Source organism: Typopeltis vanoorti, chromosome 11 (genome assembly GCF_054136105.1).
Source record: "Typopeltis vanoorti isolate ZY-2024b chromosome 11, IOZ_Tvanoo_1.0, whole genome shotgun sequence".
NCBI classification, from domain to species: domain Eukaryota; kingdom Metazoa; phylum Arthropoda; class Arachnida; order Uropygi; family Thelyphonidae; genus Typopeltis; species Typopeltis vanoorti.
In genome coordinates this window covers 76,635,734-76,654,363 of record NC_143559.1, presented here as the reverse complement: position 1 = coordinate 76,654,363, position 18,630 = coordinate 76,635,734, and the positions used below count along the sequence as shown (strand labels likewise).

At 35.3% G+C, this 18,630-nt stretch overlaps 1 protein-coding gene across 3 annotated transcripts in view; it reads right to left on the bottom strand.

Moving 5' to 3' along the window:
- The window catches only part of Hira (histone cell cycle regulator-like protein), a 429,854-nt gene that overhangs the window by 127,785 nt on the left and 283,439 nt on the right, over window positions 1-18,630 (bottom strand). For all 3 annotated transcript variants that reach the window (XM_090400974.1, XM_090400975.1, XM_090400976.1), the window contains 2 exons: window positions 17,296-17,458; window positions 4,115-4,216 (listed from right to left, as the gene is read on the bottom strand). In XM_090400974.1, coding sequence (XP_090257100.1) covers window positions 4,115-4,216; window positions 17,296-17,458 — 265 coding nt within the window. The remainder of the gene's footprint in view (window positions 1-4,114; window positions 4,217-17,295; window positions 17,459-18,630) is intronic.

Here is an 18,630-nt window from a genome sequence, read left to right as displayed (position 1 = left end):
TCAGTTTTATTTCCCTTTTTATATATGGGTACTATGAGAGCTCTACTCCGATCATCCACAATTTGTCCCTCTGTCTAGGCCTTCTGAACTATGCAATGCAGCCACTGAAAGACTTTCATACCTCCATACTTGAGCATTTCTGGTCGAATATCATCTACTCCTGCTGCCTTTCCACATTTCAGGTTTTTGATGGCTTTTTCTACTTTTTCAAGTATGGATATGTATTCCTGTTGGCAGTTTTCTAACATAATGCTGACACTACTTGTTTCATTTAGCAGTCTTTCAAAATAATTACTCCAGACATCTAAGAATATCTTCATCTTCAGTTTTTTTATGTCACTTTTATCAATCTCTGATTCCTTTTACAATATCCTTTATATTTTGCCACCTTCCTGATATTTATTTTTCATGTTCTTACCAATGACTTTTGTTTAGCTAGTTTTTCACAGTGCTTTCTTACATTTTTCTCTATATTCTCTAAGAGCTGACTTACTTGCCAACAAGCAAGTCAGTTTTCTTCTTTTCTTTCAGGATTTGCCAATAGATCTACAAGGTTTAGTTCTTGTTTTCAAAGTCTTTCATTTTTTCTTCAGTGATCTTTGTGTATTTCAGTTTCCAGTTCACTTCTGAAAGCTGTTCAACCCTGATTCATTTTAAATCTTTCTTACACACTCTTCTTTTCAATATGAAATTGAATGTTATCCTGCTCAAAACGAAATAGTAATCACTTCTTATTTCAAATCCTCTGTATACTCTTATGTCCTGAGCCTGTGGGAAAACATCGCTATCAATTATAACATAGTCAATGAAACTTTCTTATTTCTTGCATCTTCTCTCAATGTGAATCTGTGCACATTTTTATGTTGGAACATGATATTCATAATAACTAATCCATCTCCTGAACAGAAATCTAGCAAGCATTTATCTGCCATAATTAGCTTTGTGCTTTTCTCCAAATTTTCTCAAACATTTCTATATGTCTGGTAATCATTTCCTACTCTGCTGTTTAGATCTCCAACAAGGACCAACTCTTTCTTTTTCACTGAGTCGGATGCCTTTTCTAATGTCTCAAAAAATTCCTCCATTTCTTCCTTGGTAGAAGAACGTTTTGTAAAGACCATAAGCATAATTTGCATAAGCAGAGACCATAATTTGGCTCCTCAATTTACATTTAATGAAATTCATGTTAGAAAACGATTGCTTACATAAATATGTAGACCCGAAGATACTGAGAACACCAAATGCAAATAAGTCTTATTGTCCAGTTCCCCCCCTTCTGATATTTGCACACATCACACTACTTGATAAAGTAGTGTGATGTGTGTGTGTGATTAGTATTGAATACTATGGCTACTCCCTTTTTACCCTAATTGCCAGAATATAGCATTTTGTATTTGTCGCTTAGAAAGATCTCACCTGCTTTGGTCTTCCTTGTTTCAGTCACACCTATTATGTCGATCTGATACTTATACAATTCTTTGCTAGTTCCCTTTTCTTTCCATTGATACTTCTTATATTGATAATACCAATCTTACACTCTGCTGATGTTGAGTTGGGACATGTTTTGGGATTTGTTCCAGTAGCTGAGTTTTCGCTGTTCATCCTGGTTCCCCAACAAAAACAACAGGGAACTTGTTTAACCGGGCAATGCCCCAGTCAGCATGAATTTCTATCATGTTGTACCTTCGTTTTACAGTGTGGCTTAAGCCAGCAAGACTACAATTTTGTTGGCTAAATCCCAAATTGTTAGTCCATCCTCATTCGTTCAGTATCCAGGAAGATACCTAACAGGGTTCACCAAGAGAAGGTGAGGATTGGGCATTAGATCAGAAACCCTTGTTGGCTCTCCGCATTTCTTTAAAGGCTATGTGGAGGTCTCCTCCCAGTAATATAGCTTTCACCCTTAAGCACTGCTATTTTATACTAAGTAATAATTAATATTCTTTAAAAGTTCACCACACCCCAAAGGAAAAGTGATATGCCAATGAAATAGGCTAGCACATGAGGGTTGTGTGAAAATATCTTCTGCCTGACTAGGCAAATGACTTGTGGCTTTGAAAATTGAGTTGATGCTGTTATTAAAGAAATTAGTATCATTGGAAAGGATCTTGGCTTTGAAGATGTTGATTTCTCTAGTGCAGGGGTCGGCAAACTTTTGAGACGGAAGAGCCAAACCTGTCCCTCACAACAATTTAAAATTATTCGAGAGCCATAAATATATTTTTACAAATAAGGAAAATTTAAAGTAATATTATAGTAAATTTATAGTAATTATATAACAAGTTATAATATTAATTATATCTTTATTAAATGAAGAAAAAAATCACACAAAAAATTGCTCTCGTTGGTTTTAATCAGTGTGAGCAATAAGCTTGCATTTCCTTACAAAGTTTCTGTATGTCCGGTTTGTAACTAGTCGTATTTAATTTAAGGCACAATTCCAAGTTGGCATCAGTAATTTGGCTCCTCAATTTACATTTAATGAAATTCATGTCAGAAAATGATTGCTCACATAAATATGTAGACACTGAGAACACCAAATGCAAATTTTTTCAACTCATGATACGAGTCTGGAAGACCATTCCAAGTATTGAAAATCATCGAGTCTGCCTTCTGTAGTTCTTTTATAGCAGTCTGCTTGTGCTGTGAAATCAGATTGCATTTTTCTTTTTCCAGTTCTTCTATTTTAGTACCAAGACGTACAAATTTTGAGCTCCATAAGTCTTTGCTTGTGAAGTCCAGCAATTGTATTTCAAAATTAGCTGTGTCAATATCAAACAGAGAAAAATTTAATTCCTTCACATTGGCATTAAGAGGATTTGTAATAAAAGCTAGAGTCACTTTATTATTTCCGAATTCCTGAAACCTTTGAAGAAAAGATTCTCTCATTTTTAAAACTGCTGTCATGAAATAATCTTTGTTAATGAGGGCATTGTTTTCTTGGCGATATTGAGACAAGTTTGGGAAATGAACTAAAGTTTCCCTCTTTAAATGTTCAGCGAACAGAATCAATTTCTTTTCAAATGAAATAACTTCCTCTAGCACTGAAAAAGCAGTATTTCCCTTGCCTTGTAATTTACGATTGAGTTGATTCAGTTGTGATATAACGTCCACCATAAAGTACAATTTTTGCAACCACTGATGATCTGTTAATTCTGGATATTGAACATCCTTGTTGTCGAGGAATAGTTTGATTTCATTTATGCAAGATGCAAAACGCTTTAACATGTTGCTTCTGGAAAGCCATCGAACCATGTTGTACTGGAGAAGATCTGAATACTTGCTCTCCATTTCACTTAGCAACTCTTTAAATTGTCGATGGTTAAGTCCTCTTGCTATAATGGTGTTGGTAATCTTAATTACCAATTCCATAATTTTACCAATTTCTTCTGTAAATGTTTGTGCACAAAGTGCTTCCTGGTGGAGTATACAATGGAAAGTAATCATTTCATGATTAATTTTTCCTTTTAAAATTGAAACAAAACCCTTTTTTGCTCGTCATACTTTTTGCACCATCAGTTGCAATCCATTCAATCATCCTTTTCAATGAAATCCTGATCGAAAGTAAGAGAAATAGCAGGATTTTTCTTCAACAAAACATACAAATCACTCAAGAACAAATGCACACATACATACAGGCATAATATAAAAAATGCTCATGCCAAGTCCTGAATAGCAAGTAGCTTAAAAGTAACAGGTCAAAAGCTCATCAAACAAGTGATTAGCATAGGATAATATCCGAGCCTTTATCTGCATGCTCATTTCACAATTTAATAAATTGCAAGCAATTTCATATTTGTATCTATCTGAATTTTAATTTCCTGTTGAATTTCCTTATATTTTAATGTCCTGATCTTCATGAAAATTTTGCAGCCAAGCCCTTCATTTAGTTTTATGTCAATTCCTTGAGAGTGTTTATCTGTTCTGGTTATTAATTTTTCATTAGCTAATTTTATTTGCATCCTTTTATTGTCTAGAATTATTGTATATGTGATGATACCTTGGTTATATTCTGAAAGACTTCTGCTACAACAAAAATTAAAAATTACCATAAATTTAGTATTCCAAAATAGCTCTGATACAAGATCAATATGACACATAGCATTAAGCTCACCTGTACACACGTTGATTTATCTACTTTTAGTGGAGGAAGGTTTAGACTGGTTCCAAAATGACTCGATTGTTTTTCTGCATGCTTCTCCTTCTCTGGAGACATCTGTAAAAATGTTCTGTCAGTTTAGTACACATATTAGAAACAATACTGTCATTCATGTTATTTCTAATTATAACACTATCATCATAAACACGGGTCACAAAGATTTTGGGTTGCATGTGTGACCCAAAATATTATGTTGTCAATGTTTTGTTTCAGATCATTAAAGTGAACTGAAACAAAAAATGGATGTCACAAAGTTTTTAGTTTCAGATATGCAAATACATGATAGTGCAATCAAATATATTAGTAACAATATATATAATATATATGTGTAATAACAATATACAGGGTGTTCGGGATAAATTTGACATATTTATAATTAATTATATTTTTCCGTAAGTTACATGTATTAACACACACTTCTCTTCATTTAAAAGTTTGGACCCTTCTTCATTCATATACAAGATGTCAGAAAGGATGGATAGCTGGAACCCACCTGAATCATGGAAGAGAATAACTTGTATCATGATGATTCGTGCCCGCCATCAAAATAAGGATATTACGACTGCTGCCCAATGCTCCCTGAATACAGTAAAAACAATCAGGCATGAACTAGAGACTTGCAATGGTGACTACGAGGATGTAGCAAGAAGAAAGATCCCTAGCAGACGATCTGATTGCGTTCGTACAGCAGAATTCCTCGCAAATCTGCAGGAACAGGTGTTGAAGAACCCTGGCATTGGAATTCGGGCTTTGTTCGTGGAGTTGCTAACTGTAGTCAAGCCCTGGATAACAAGGGTAGCCAATGGTAGGCCGTATGTATGGCAGCAGGATTCGGCCCCTTGCCACACCTCTGGGAAAAGTCAAAAATGGTTGTCTGAAAATTTCTACGACTTCACCAGTCCAAATGTTTGGCCTCCAAACTCCCCAGACCTTAACCCCATGGATTATTTTGTATGGGGCGCAGTTGAAAAAGACACCAATCGCACTTCCAGTAATACAAAAGCCCAGTTAATGGATAAAATTAAAACAGTTTTTGCGGCCCTTCCCAGGGAGACTGTAGCATCAGCTTGTTCGAGGTTCCGAAGCAGAATTGAAGCTGTGATCGATGCTAATGGTGGTTATTTTGAGTAAATCTTGTTGATAGTATTGTAATTAACTCTGCCTGTAATGTTTTTTTGTCAATTCATTAAATTTAATAGATACAAAGAAGATTTTCTTTTTCCTTACGAAACTGTCAAATTTATCCCGAACACCCTGTATATGTGTAACAAAAATACAGGAATTCCATACTAAAATTCTCAATAAATTCCTCTTTCATTTCTGTATGGTACTAGCACTGGTATCATCATAGTTGAGGCTACATTTTGAAATTCCAGTGTTTGATGTTTTGCTCTCACATTTATATGTGTGAAGTACATTCTGAAAGTAAAGCCTCTATTGTGATAGCTCCTCGCCAAAGAGATATATGTCAGCGGGAAAAAAAAAAAAAAAAAAAAGTGGTATAAATCTCCCTCCATTTCAATACACGTTCTCCACTGCATAACAAGTTTTTCAAAGTGATTGTAGTAAACCTCTTCAGGTTATTTTCAGAACCATTTTCTCACCAGTGCTCCGACTTATTTGCCATTTTCAAAATAGATCCCTCGAGATATGTTTTCAATTTAGAAAATAACCTTAAGTCCAATAGAACCAAGTTTGGGCTGAAGGGAGGATGTACCACAACTTCACACCCAATCTCTTCACAGTGGCTACTGCCACTTAAGTGAATGAGCGGAAAGTTAAATGAGATCCATTTTGTGAGAAATAGACAAGATTGCAAGCTTTGAAGACTTCTGTGGTTATGCTGGAATTCTAGAGAGTTCAGTATAAAGACTACATAGCACACTGAGATTTAACACAGTAACTATCTCTTGTCATTAACTTATATTTACAAACTCTCCTGAAGAAATGTACAACAACAACAAAAAAAAAAGTATACAGAAGAACCAGTAGAGAATTGGAGAACCAATATATATATATATATATATTTATTTTAAATTATTTCAGATTAGTTATGCAGTTTTTTTTTTAAATTTATAACTCTCAAGAAAAACAAGACTATCTCGCCAGCACCAACAACCAAGTCCTCATCCTATTATAAAATGCAAGAAAATAGTGACCAATGGAAGATCCTGAAGCTTGACCTGTTTGTTTACCACAGGTCAAGTTTCACCTGTTTGTGTTCATCAAATGAAATCAAAAGAAAGGAAATGGAATGTACCATCATCAACAAAATGCTTTTTTTTTTCCCTTTTTTTTTTTTTGCATGTGGCATGTCAGTGGAAGATTTTCAGTTCTTTTTGACAAATATTATTACTGTTGAGTAAAAAAGTTATTATACATGCACTAAATACTTCTTGAAAGTAAAGAAAGAAAGGGTGATTTTTCAAATTTGATCTCATCAAGTATACTATGAGGTTCCAGTGGGTGCAGAGTACTTGGTGAGATCAATTTTGAAAAATCAAGGCAGAACTGATAGGTGTGTTCAAATGTACAAAGCACTAAATGAATAAAAGAATTCACTACTATAACAGAATACTATGGTTTAGGGATCAGAAAACAGCATTTTACAGCTAGCTAGTCAGTTTTTAGACATTCAAGAGTGGCAAACTTTTTATCATGTTCAAGCTTAGGGTTTAGTGTACTGTGAATAAATGGGTATTAAAAAAAAAAAAAGATTATTATAACAGAAACCCGTCATAAAGCAATCAGCTCTCTGGAAAGGTGCACAATTCAAATAGAAAATATATATACAAGGAGTGCTAAAAAAAAAAAAAGACCAAACTTTTGCTATAAAGACTTTATTACTCATTTTACATTTTAAGCACTGTTCACCCCCCCCCCCCCAAAGTAGACCCTCTACTGGGGATACACCATTCCCAAACGTTTCTTCCATCGTTGGAATGCTTCCTGGAATGCACTTTCTGTGATGTCGTGCAGTTCTCTTATCGCATCTCTCCTCTATGGTTTGGAAACAACATCCTTCAAAGTGGTTTTAAGTTTGGGAAACAGGAAAAAGTCTGCTGGGGCTAAGTCCGGAGAATAGGGTAGATGGGGAACAACGGATGTCTGATTTTCTTTCAGATTGCCAGTCAACAAATGTGGCACGAATTTTGCATTGATGCAACGCATCTGAAGTTTTTTTTTCAGTCAAAATTTGATGGCAAGATCCTATGCTGATGCCCACTTCGTCAGCAACTTCTCAGACAGTTAAACGACGATTTCCATGAATCACAGCACGAATTCTCTCAACATGTTGTCTGTTGATGTGGAAGGTCATCCAGACATAGGACCTTCACCAACCAATGTTCTGCCCTTTTTAAAACACTTAAACCACTCATAGCACTGCTTTCGGCTCATACAGTCTTCCCCATATGCCTGGTTAAGCAACTGAAATGTCTCTGTAAAATTTTTACCAAGTGTGCAGCAAAATTTCACACACACACCCACACAAATTGTTCTTCAAGCTCTTTCATTGTCACTAATCTGATGAACAGCTTGTGCATGTGCTTGCTTCAGCAGATGTAACTCAATGACTAATGCTCGTTGCAAAAAAAGGGGCAAATGGCAGTTTGTTGTCAAAACCTGCCACTAGGTGCAGTCTCTGTGCTAGTCGATGCGCTATATAAAAAGTGTGGTCTTTTTTTTTTTTTTTTTTAACACGGCTCGCATATCATTAAGTCTATTTGATATAGCCATCTAAGCCAAATAATTAAATTGTGCACATTATTTTATTTATTTTTTTGTGCCAGTGGATGGTATTTCTGTTCTCCAAACAACGACCCATTTGTAAATGTAAATATCTACAGGCAATGGATGATTTTTAAATTGCCCTATGTGAAGCTATTACTTTGTTTACCGGAGGCTTGAAGTGACTTGAAATAGCACTGTGTTTGGTCTCTAGAGCAGGCTTCCAGATCAGCTAACATCCCTCATCCACTCAGATACTAATTTAGTATCTGAGTGGGATTAATATATAATCCCTTTCATAATTGGAATTAATATATAAAAATGGTACAGGGACAGTGTATTTATCCTACTGATAACTTACAGTTAATTCATAAAAGAAAGTCATTTATACAATTTTAACTATGAATTCATACCACAGAGTGGTATGAATTTAGAGTTGCAAAATATGCAGTCGAGCACTCAGTGTGCTTAACTACAGTAGCAGAATGATAAAAAAAAAACAAACAGAATAAAGTTAAATGAACTGTTAGAGATAAATATACTATGACTTATTGAATGCTGTAGACAGATTTAGGTGTTGGATGTTATTCACCTTTTTAAAGGTATTATAGCACCAAAACAATGAATAATAAAAAGATGCTTATTAACTAATTCTCTGTAATTAACTAATCACAGAGAATGGAAAGTGTGATAAGGAAATATTAAGAATAGAAATTGCTTGATCAACCTTCATTAGCATGAAAAACATTCTGACCTCAAGGGAAATTCACACAAAAACAAGAATTAGGCTATCCAAATACTATGTATGATCAACACTGCTATATGGAGCAGAAACTTGGACAATATCAAAATACTGCGAAAATAAACTAAAAGCCTTTGAGATGTGGATCCTCAGAAGAATTTTTAAGAGTCCCATGGACTGCCAAAAAAAAAAAACTAATTTAGAAATAGAGATGACTGGAGAAGATAGGAATCTGTTGAAAACCATTAAAAAGAGGAAAACAACCTACCTTGGTCACATACTAAGGCATGAATCCCTACAAAAAAACACTTCTAGAAGGAATGATACAAGGAAAAAGAAACAGAGGAAGACAAAGAACAAACAGATTGGATAAGAAATATTAAGGATTGGACTTTTTTGTCCTATGAAGAATGCAAAAGAGAAGCACAAAACCATACATGGTGGAAGCTCATGGTAGTCAACCTTCTGGAAGGAGATGACATCTGACAAGACAAGAGCTTATTAACTGCCTTATATTTCACTAGATTTCAAACTAACATCTTCAGAGCACAACTACTGCGATACACGATTGATAATGAGCATGAAACAATTCAAATTATAACAGACAAAAGACAAAGTCTGAATTTGGTGCCCTGTAATGTTGTATAACTAAATTTTTTTACATTTGTTGGGTTAAATTTGATTTTAAAATGACTACCTTTCATACCTTTGCTAAAACAATGCAGCCATACTTGAGGTGAGGCGAGCATTTAAAAGTGATTGCCAACTGTAAAAACAGTCTCTCCAGCTTGTAATGATCCTATTTGAAAAGATGTCCAAAGTATGGTCTGCCAGTTGTGATTTATGATAATGGGAACAAGTGTATTTCTTGTGTTCTCCAAGATGGATGTTAACAGATCATTTTTTGCAGCCATACTTGAGGTGAGGCGAGCATTTAATAGTGATTGCCAACTGTAAAAACAGTCTCTCCAGCTTGTAATGATCCTATTTGAAAAGATGTCCAAAGTATGGTCTGCAGTTGTGATTTATGATAATGGGAACAAGTGTATTTCTTGTGTTCTCCAAGATGGATGTTAACAGATCCTTTTTTTTTTGTTCATTGTAAGACATGTTACTACCACATGTCACTTTGTACACTCCAGGATGTGATAGAGGATGAAGTTTGTCCTTTGGTAAATAGGGTAGCTAGTTTGAAGTGTGGTTTGAAAATGATAAGACTACTAAAGAAATATAACCTTCATAACTCTTTTCAACATAACAACCATGGTGAAAGACTTGGAATTTTCCCGTGCTAACAGATTAGTTATTACCAATACCTGCTTCCAGAAACATCCACGATGGACCTATACTTGGACATCTAACACTGATAGGTCAAGGCACCAGATTGATTACATCCTGGCTCTCCAGCGGTGGAAGACAAGCATCTCTGATGTGCATACTTGTCCTGGAGCAGATTGTGGTACAGACCATCAGCTGGTAAGAGTCAAAGTAAGACTAAGACTCCGAAAACTTCCAGGTCCGGCACATTCCACTAGATCAGATGTTAGAGTAATTCCTAGTGGATTCACAGAAGAAACATCAACTCGGCTGGATGATTTTTTGGAGACCAATGAGGAAATCTCATCAGAAATGCTTTGGAAGGACTCAAGATGATAATACAGGATACAGCGAAGACGTATCTCGGCCCAATAAGAAAACCAAGAGACCCATGGATATCAGATTCAACATGGGAACTAATCAAAAGAAGGCAGTTGGAAATACAAAGAGACACAGGGACTGAAGAATACAAGAGATTACATAGAGAAATCAGAAGAGCCATCAAGCAGAACAAGGAAAAGTTCTATACTAATAAATGTGAAGAAATAGAGTTCCAGATGAGAAGGCATAATTATAAAAGGATGTTTTATTTAGTTCGTGACTTAAAGCACAAGTTTAAGCCTAAATTGAATGTGATCAAAGACAGGAATGGATCATTACTAACAGAAGAGTTGGAAATCAAAAACAGATGGAAATAATACTGTGAGGAACTGTACAGCAGAGTGGATAAAGAAAATGTGGAGTCCTCCCACCAAGAAAATTTTGATTTGGAATCTCCTCCACTTAGGCATGAAGTTGAAAGAGCAGTTAAGCAGCTCAACAGCAATAAGGCCCCCAGGTGCAGATGAAATCCCAGCAGAGTTAATTAAGGCCACAGGGGATGGAGGGATAAGAGTGTTTCATAGATTGATTACAAGGATATGGGAGACAGGATCATGGCCTAGAGACTGGAAGAAGTCAGTTTTCATATCACTACTCAAGAAAGGTGATATGAAGGCATGCAAGAATTATAGAACTATTAGTTTGATATCTCATGCAAGCAAAATTTTATTAAAGATCATACTAAATAGGATTGAGGCCAAAGTTGAGGCAGAGATGCTCGAGGAACAAGCAGGTTTTAGGAAAGGTAGGGGCACCAGAGATCAGATCCTTTGCCTTAGACAGATCATAGAAAAATATAAAGAATTCAGACTCCCTCTGGTAATGTGTTTCTTAGACTACTATAAAGCTTTTGACTGTGTTGAGCATTGTGAAACTGTGGGAAGTAATGAAAAGAATGGGTTTTCCTCAACACACTATCAAGTTGATAGCCAACTTGTATAAGGAGCAAGAAGCCACAGTAAGAACAGGTGTTGGATTGACTGACTGGCTTCAAGTTGGAAAAGGAGTTAGACAAGGATGTTTACTTTCTCCTCACTTGTTTAGCATATATGCAGAGGACATCATGCGTGAAGCATTGGAAGAGCTCACGACAGGAATTAGGATAGGAGGTAGATTGATCAGTAATCTGAGGTACGCTGATGATACAGTACTCCTTTGTAATGACAAGGAAGAACTAGGACTAATTCTTGACTGCTGACTTCCTCAATCCTAGCAAGACAAAGATCACGGTTCTCAAAGGAAAAACAAACAGAGAAGCTCTTGAGAAACAAGTGTATCTTAATGGAGAAAGAATTGAGGAAGTCAGCAAGTTTGAGTACCTGGGATCCATTATTAATGTGAAGAATTGCTGTTCAGAATATATCAGAAAAAGGTTAGGAATGGCTAAAACAACAGTCAGAGACCTGTCTAAAATGTGGAAGGATGGATCTATCTCCATGGGAACAAAGTTGAGGATTTTAGATGCAGTTGTTTTTCAAACAGTGACTTATGGATGTGAGACTTGGAACCTAAAGAAGTCAGATAAGAAACGGATATCTGCTTTTGAGATGTAGTGTTACAGAAGGCTGGTGAGAATATCATATACTGAAAGGCGTACAAATGAATGGGTGTTAGAAAAGATTAGTAGAACTTTAAGGCTCCTTAAGGATATTGACAGAAGAAAGTTAAAATATTTTGGATACATAGAAAGGATGGAAGAAGGACTTCTCAGAACAGTAATAGAAGGTAAAGTTCCTGGAAAAAAGAGGCAGGGATAGACCATCAATGAGATGGATGATGGCATGTGTGGTGTGACTGATCTTCAGAGAGTTGAGGCTGCCAGAAAAGCAAACAACAGGACTACATGGCAAGGCCTGGTGTGGAACATTACCGAGCATCGGAGTGACCATACGGCATCTGTAGATGCCCAGCGAACATAGAGAGAGAAACTCTTTTCAGGTGTACCCTGGATATATAGGTTAGGTATCATAGTGTTTTGGTTTTGTGTGCTCAGGGAGAGAGGGTATGTACGCATGTGGTCTGAAAAGTTCTCAGCCTAACAATCAAAACACGAATTTATAATTTCAAAATTATTTTTATTTTTCAACATAATCTCCCTTAAGATTAATACATTTATTCCAGCGATGCTCCAGCACCATTATCCCATCCCTGTAGTGGGATACTACAGCTGCAATAACGTCTTGATTCGACAAAAAACACTGTTCAGCGAGGAAGAGTTTTAGTTTTGGGAAGAGACAGAAGTCAGAGGGAGCCAAATCTTGGGAATAGGGTGGATGTTCCAACAATTCATAGTGCAGATCCCTTAATTTTCCCATTGCCAAAACACCTCTAGGGGCAGGTGCATTGCCCACAAAGTTGTCCTGATGAAAGATGATTTTTTTCTTCTGCAAACCGGGCCTTTTCTCATGAATTTTTTCATCTAGTCTGGTTAAAAGATTAGAATAATATTCTCCGGTTATTGTTTTACTCTTTTCAAGATGATTAATAAACAAAATGCATCCCAAAACACCGATGCCTTGACCGTTCCTGCTGATGGAACCAACTTTGGCGCTGAACGGACTTCTGTCCACTGTTCTGACTGCTGTTTGGATTCTGGTGTGTGATGGTGAATCCAAGTCTCATCCATAGTAATAAATCAATGCACAAAATCAGTTTTATTCTTGTTAAAATGCTCCAAGCACTGTTAGCACTCATATGAGATTTTCATGTGAGTTCATTTTTGATCTGCTGTGAGCAAGCACAGCACCCATCTTGCGCAAAGCTTTTTCATTTGCAATTCTTCGTGCAAAATATATCCTACACATTCTTTTGAAATGCCTATAGTCTCAGCAATTTCATGCACTTTGACTCGCCGGTCATCCAATACCATATTGTGCACTTGATCAATGATTTCTGGTGTTGTTACACCTTTTTTGACATCCTTCACGTCGATCATCTTCAAGGCTTGTACGGCCATGTTTAAACTCGGCAGTCCGTTGGCGAAACCGAAGGAAAGGAGAAGAGTGCTTAAACTTTTATGAACTTCGAATGAATTTCTTTTGGGATTCTTTTACAAAGAATTAACCACACGATACTCAATTTTATCCATTTCAAGGGATACAGACAACAGTTTTGCTTCAGACAGCTGTAAAACAAACTACTTGATAGAATGGCATGCAATTTTACATGGATGCTTATGACAGATGTATCAACTTAGAAAAAAAAAAAAAAATTTTGCCGATAGTGTTGCCAACTACAGTCAAGGCTGAGAACTTTTCAGACCACCCTGGTAGTATTTTATCTATTTTGTAGGAGCTATAGTTGAATTCTGTGAGTTAGTATTTTGAAGATCCTATGGGCTGGGAGATGGATAGCTCGTGCAAATATAATATCTTCCAGTGTGTGTGTGTGTGTGTGTGTGTGTGTACACTCATGCTAGAAAGAGAAAAAGATAGTGAGCCATGTGAAAGATAAGTGACTAACATGCCAAAAAAAGGCAGCTAGTTATTAGATTCTGTTTCTAATGCAAAGTGCATTTAAGGATGTTGGCTGTTTAGATGAGTTACAAAAAGAATTTTACAATTTTCTTCCAAATTAGACTATTATCTGTAAAGATTGTCAGATCATATTTTTGTCTTCTAAGACTCTTCTGATTGCAATCAATTCATCTAAATCATGTCCTTCCTGCCATCCAGGAATCAAATACCTATTTTAGTAACCTTTCCTCTCCCACTCTCTAGTGACCAATACCACTTAGATTTGCCTCTGATGACACATTCCTAAATGTTATGTCAAGTTCCTTCTTAATATCTTCATTTAATGATTCTGCCATTGATGACATCTATTCATTCACTCCTCTAATATTTCTTAGAATGAGAATATCTGTGATCTCCAAACTTCGATTACCTGTTCTAACGCATCTCAGATCCATAAGTTAAGATTGGGTTGAACACTATTTTGTTATACAGCTAATTTGACAGTGCTTTGATAAATTTTTTATGTCCCACCCACCCATGAAAGATATAAATAAACCTTTAATTTATATAATTTAGAAACTCTGCTCTAAGATCAAACAGCACAATCACAAGCATTCAGGTCCACAGCAGGATTTGAACCTGCATTTATTGGTTTGAAAGCAGATATGCTGACCCATTCATCCAATCAAGTCAGCAGTTCTTCCCTATGAATTTATTCAGCTGACTGCCCATTATATCAGTTTTACTTATTCTGTTATCAAATAGTCTGAAATAATTTACTTGTTCTATAAGATCCTTATTTATGATGCAGCTGATGCTTTCAATGTTCCAGCCTATTTTTGCAGTTTTTTTTTTGTCTTATTATTGTTTTCTTCATATTGCTGATTTTTATGACAAATATGTTAGAGCAGTTATTCAGTTTAGTTAAGGAATTCAGCAATTTTGTATTAGATTTATTTAAAATACTGCATCATGTGCATATAAAAGTAAAGAGCTGAGAATGATTTCAAATTTGGATAGCAGGTTTAATGCAGCTTTCCTTCATGTGATCCATAGAGATAATGAATAACGGCGGAGGTAGTGTGCATCCTTGTCTTACACATGATTTTATATCAACCATCTTCATGTACTTCCTTCAATTCGAACTGCCGACTAAACCATGTAGTGCTCAATATGATGTCACATTCACATCATATAATTACAGGTTTTCTCTTGGTACCTTTTCATATGCCTTTTATAGATCTACAAAACAAATAGAAATACTTGTTATATTTCTGATTTTGAACCATTTGTCTTTAAGTTAAAAATCTCATCTTGGCAACTCTTACTTGTTTGAATCAAAGTTTCTTCTCTACGTCTCTCTTTAACATTTTTGTTTAGCTTCTTCTTAGTATACTTGCATAAATTTTAGTATGGAAATTCCTCTAATTCTCATATCCAGTCTTCTTTTAGTATTTATAGATGGGTACTATGAGAACTCTACTCCTAACACCCAGAATCTGAACCAGTGCAAAACTTTTATATCCCATATTTGAACACTTTTCATTGATAATTATCTACTCCAGCAGCTTTTTTATTATTTTCTTTCCCTAATGCTTTTTTCTAAATGAATAGATATGTAACTTCTGGCTGCATCCCTCCTGAATATTTTCTGCCAACCTTCTATCACTTGTTTCATTTAGCAGTCTTTATCTTTAGTTATCTTTTCTCTATTTCTAAGCTTTTTTTTTTCAAATAGCTTCCAGGAGATTTTGCCACAAATTCATATTTATGTGCTATATTCTTACCAGTCATCCCATGACTTTTGTTTTGCTTCTTGCATTTTTTTCTCTATATTCTTAGGAACTTTTGATAGGCATTCATTCTTCTTTTTTTTGGAAATGTCTCTTATTTCTTGAGTCTATCATGGCATCTAATTTTTCTATCCCTGCAAGCAAGCAGCTTCAAACATCTCTCTTGTTGAATTGATTAATGTTTTCTTCAGAGTCTGCCACTGAGTCACTCCAAGGTTTGATTCTTGTTTTCAAACTACTTTTTTTTTTTTTTAAACAATATTTGTACATTTGAATCTACATCTACAGTTCATCTTTGTAAACTGACTGATTATTTTGAAAACTTTGGTACATTTGGTACTGTTTTGTTAATATGAAATTCATTTTGTTCAAATCACTTCCTACAGCCTTCTATTATGAAACAGAATGAATATTTTGCCATCAGCGATAACATAATGAGTTTTCTTATTTGATATGTATTCTCTCTATGTGAATTTGTGTTATACAGCAATGGAACTTTGTGTTAGGAATGACTAATACACACATGCTGAATCAGAAATCCAGCAGATACTTACTACTATTATTATCCTTGTCTTTTCTTCACATTCTCCCAGAACATTTCTATATGCTAGCTATTCATTTCCTACTCTGCAGTTTAGATCTTGCAGTTGTTAATCTCACCTGCCTTTTTAAAATTTTTTTTGGTAACAATAATTATGTCGATGTGGCACTTCTCTAATTCTTCTACTAGTTACACTTATTTTCCATAATAATTTACATAATAAGGAATGTTGAGTGCACCATCTGCAATTTTGCTAAATGCTGAGCTTGAGTTTCCAGTGGTTGGAGAGTCATCCTATAAACTGCATGGCTTTTTCCCTTGTTTCTTGACAAAAATGGCAGGGTGGGGGGAGATCCTGGTTAACTAGGCAATGCCCCAGCCAACATAATATTGCTATTTTATACCAGTTTTCATTTGGTTTAAACCAATGGAAAATACACTTTGTTCAGCCAAATCTGCAACTCATCCTCATTTCTTCACTATCCAGGTATCTATTCCCATTGAACAAACCTACTTCAGCATTCACCACAAGATGGTATGTAGTGGACACTAGGTTAGAACTTCCACTTGGTTCTCTGCATTTCTTAAAAGGTTTATGTGGAGGCTTCCTCCCATTTATCTTGTTTTGACCCTTAGGCAATCCTATGAGGATGATTTGCAATATAAAACTTAACTTAAAACTACATGCCTACAGAACATAGCCAAAAATAGGTCAACATTTTCATAAATTATGATCTAACTTTTCACGTGCTTCTTTCTCCCTCCACAACATTACCACTATTTGAGTCCTCTTTGAATACCATAATAAAAATGCTAACATCATTCAAGAATAGATGTACTAATGATCAAACATATAACTCCTGTGAACAATTTCAAACAGTAATTATATGTAAAGAATTATAAGAGTTAATAAGACTATCGTGAATTGTTCATGTGAACATGTGTATAGTAATGTTAATTATTATACCAGTCCAAGGTTGAAAACTGGTGGGTGAAACATTTTTACTTCCATCTGTAGTAATTCCATTTTTGCTGAACAATGATTTGATATAATTTTTTTTTTCTTATAACTGAATCATTTATGATGAGTTCTGTATGCAAGAGGCAAAGAATAATTATTTCTATGACACTAATAAACAAATTTTCAATTTTTCAAAGCAATGTATTTTATCTATTACCTTTGTAAAAACTTGTGAAAGTGGAGGCCGACCAGGTTTTCTTTTTTCTGGAGGTCGGCCTGGTAAAGTTGCAGATTCTGCTTTTCTTTTTGTAGTTATTGGAATTAGGATAGAATCCATGGCAGGGATATGAGCAGATCTTGAGATTTGATCTCGTCTTTCACTAGAAATGAATATTAAATGATTAGAACAATGGTGCTCAAGTTCAGATACATTCTGCAGAATGCATATATGTTTATTATCAGCATTCTGTACATTTATGATAGGCACTGGAACTTTTATTTCATGAAATCTGTGTTTGAGATTTTCACTATAATTTATCCATTAATTTTCTTATTTATTAACAGAGCATGCCAGACTAGGGAATACAAAGAACCACAACATATGGAAAATTTATATTTCACACCAAAGCAAGTTTTTGAGATTAATTCTCTACACAACTTGATATTTGCATTACTGAAATTTTGCATGACAAGAAATAGAAATGTAATGTTAAGAATAAGTTAAACAAGTTTAAAAATGTAACTCCCACTCACAAATCATAGTTTGTCTTATTGCATAATTCAGAAGTAATGTCTTATTTTATGTATACCTTTGGAAAAGTTTTCAAAAACTGACCAAGTTTTCTTTTTTCTGGAAGTTCGCATGGTAAAATTGCAGATTCTGCTTTTCCTTTTGTATTTATTGGAATTAGGATAGAATCCATGGCAGGGAGATGAGCAGATGTAAAGATCTGATCTCGAGGTGGCATGAGTTAAACATCGGTCGGCATGTGGACTGCAGCAAGATAAGTAAATTTTATATTTAAATATGTGCTGATATTATCTAAATTGTAGATTAAGTATTACTGCAAGATATTTGAGTGTGGAATGCTGCCTCAATAAATTTCTTAGGCAATATAATAAATTCATTGTTTTCTTTTGGCACACTGATACAACATGGCAATGAAAGGCAAACCATTGCATAGGTCTAAATGGAAGACCAAGTAAATGGCATTGATTTCTCAAAAATAGTAGGGTGCCATGAATGTAGTAGGTATGCATGGGAAGGTGTCACAGGTGAAGATAACAGTGTGATAGGAAAAGTAGAAAGTGTACTGACTATGAATGACAGTGATGAGATGAGGCAGTGATGAGATATGTCACCCATCTAGAGATGGGTGACATATGTGAGCATGTTCTCCATGACAAATGCCATGGAGAAGTTTGGCAAATCTCAAGTAGTTGTACTTGATATCTCCAAAGCTTTTGACCGGGTCTAGCACAAAGGCTTACTAAGCAAACTACCATTGATTGATCTGTCTCAGGACTTCTGTAGTTGGATTTCCAGCTTTCT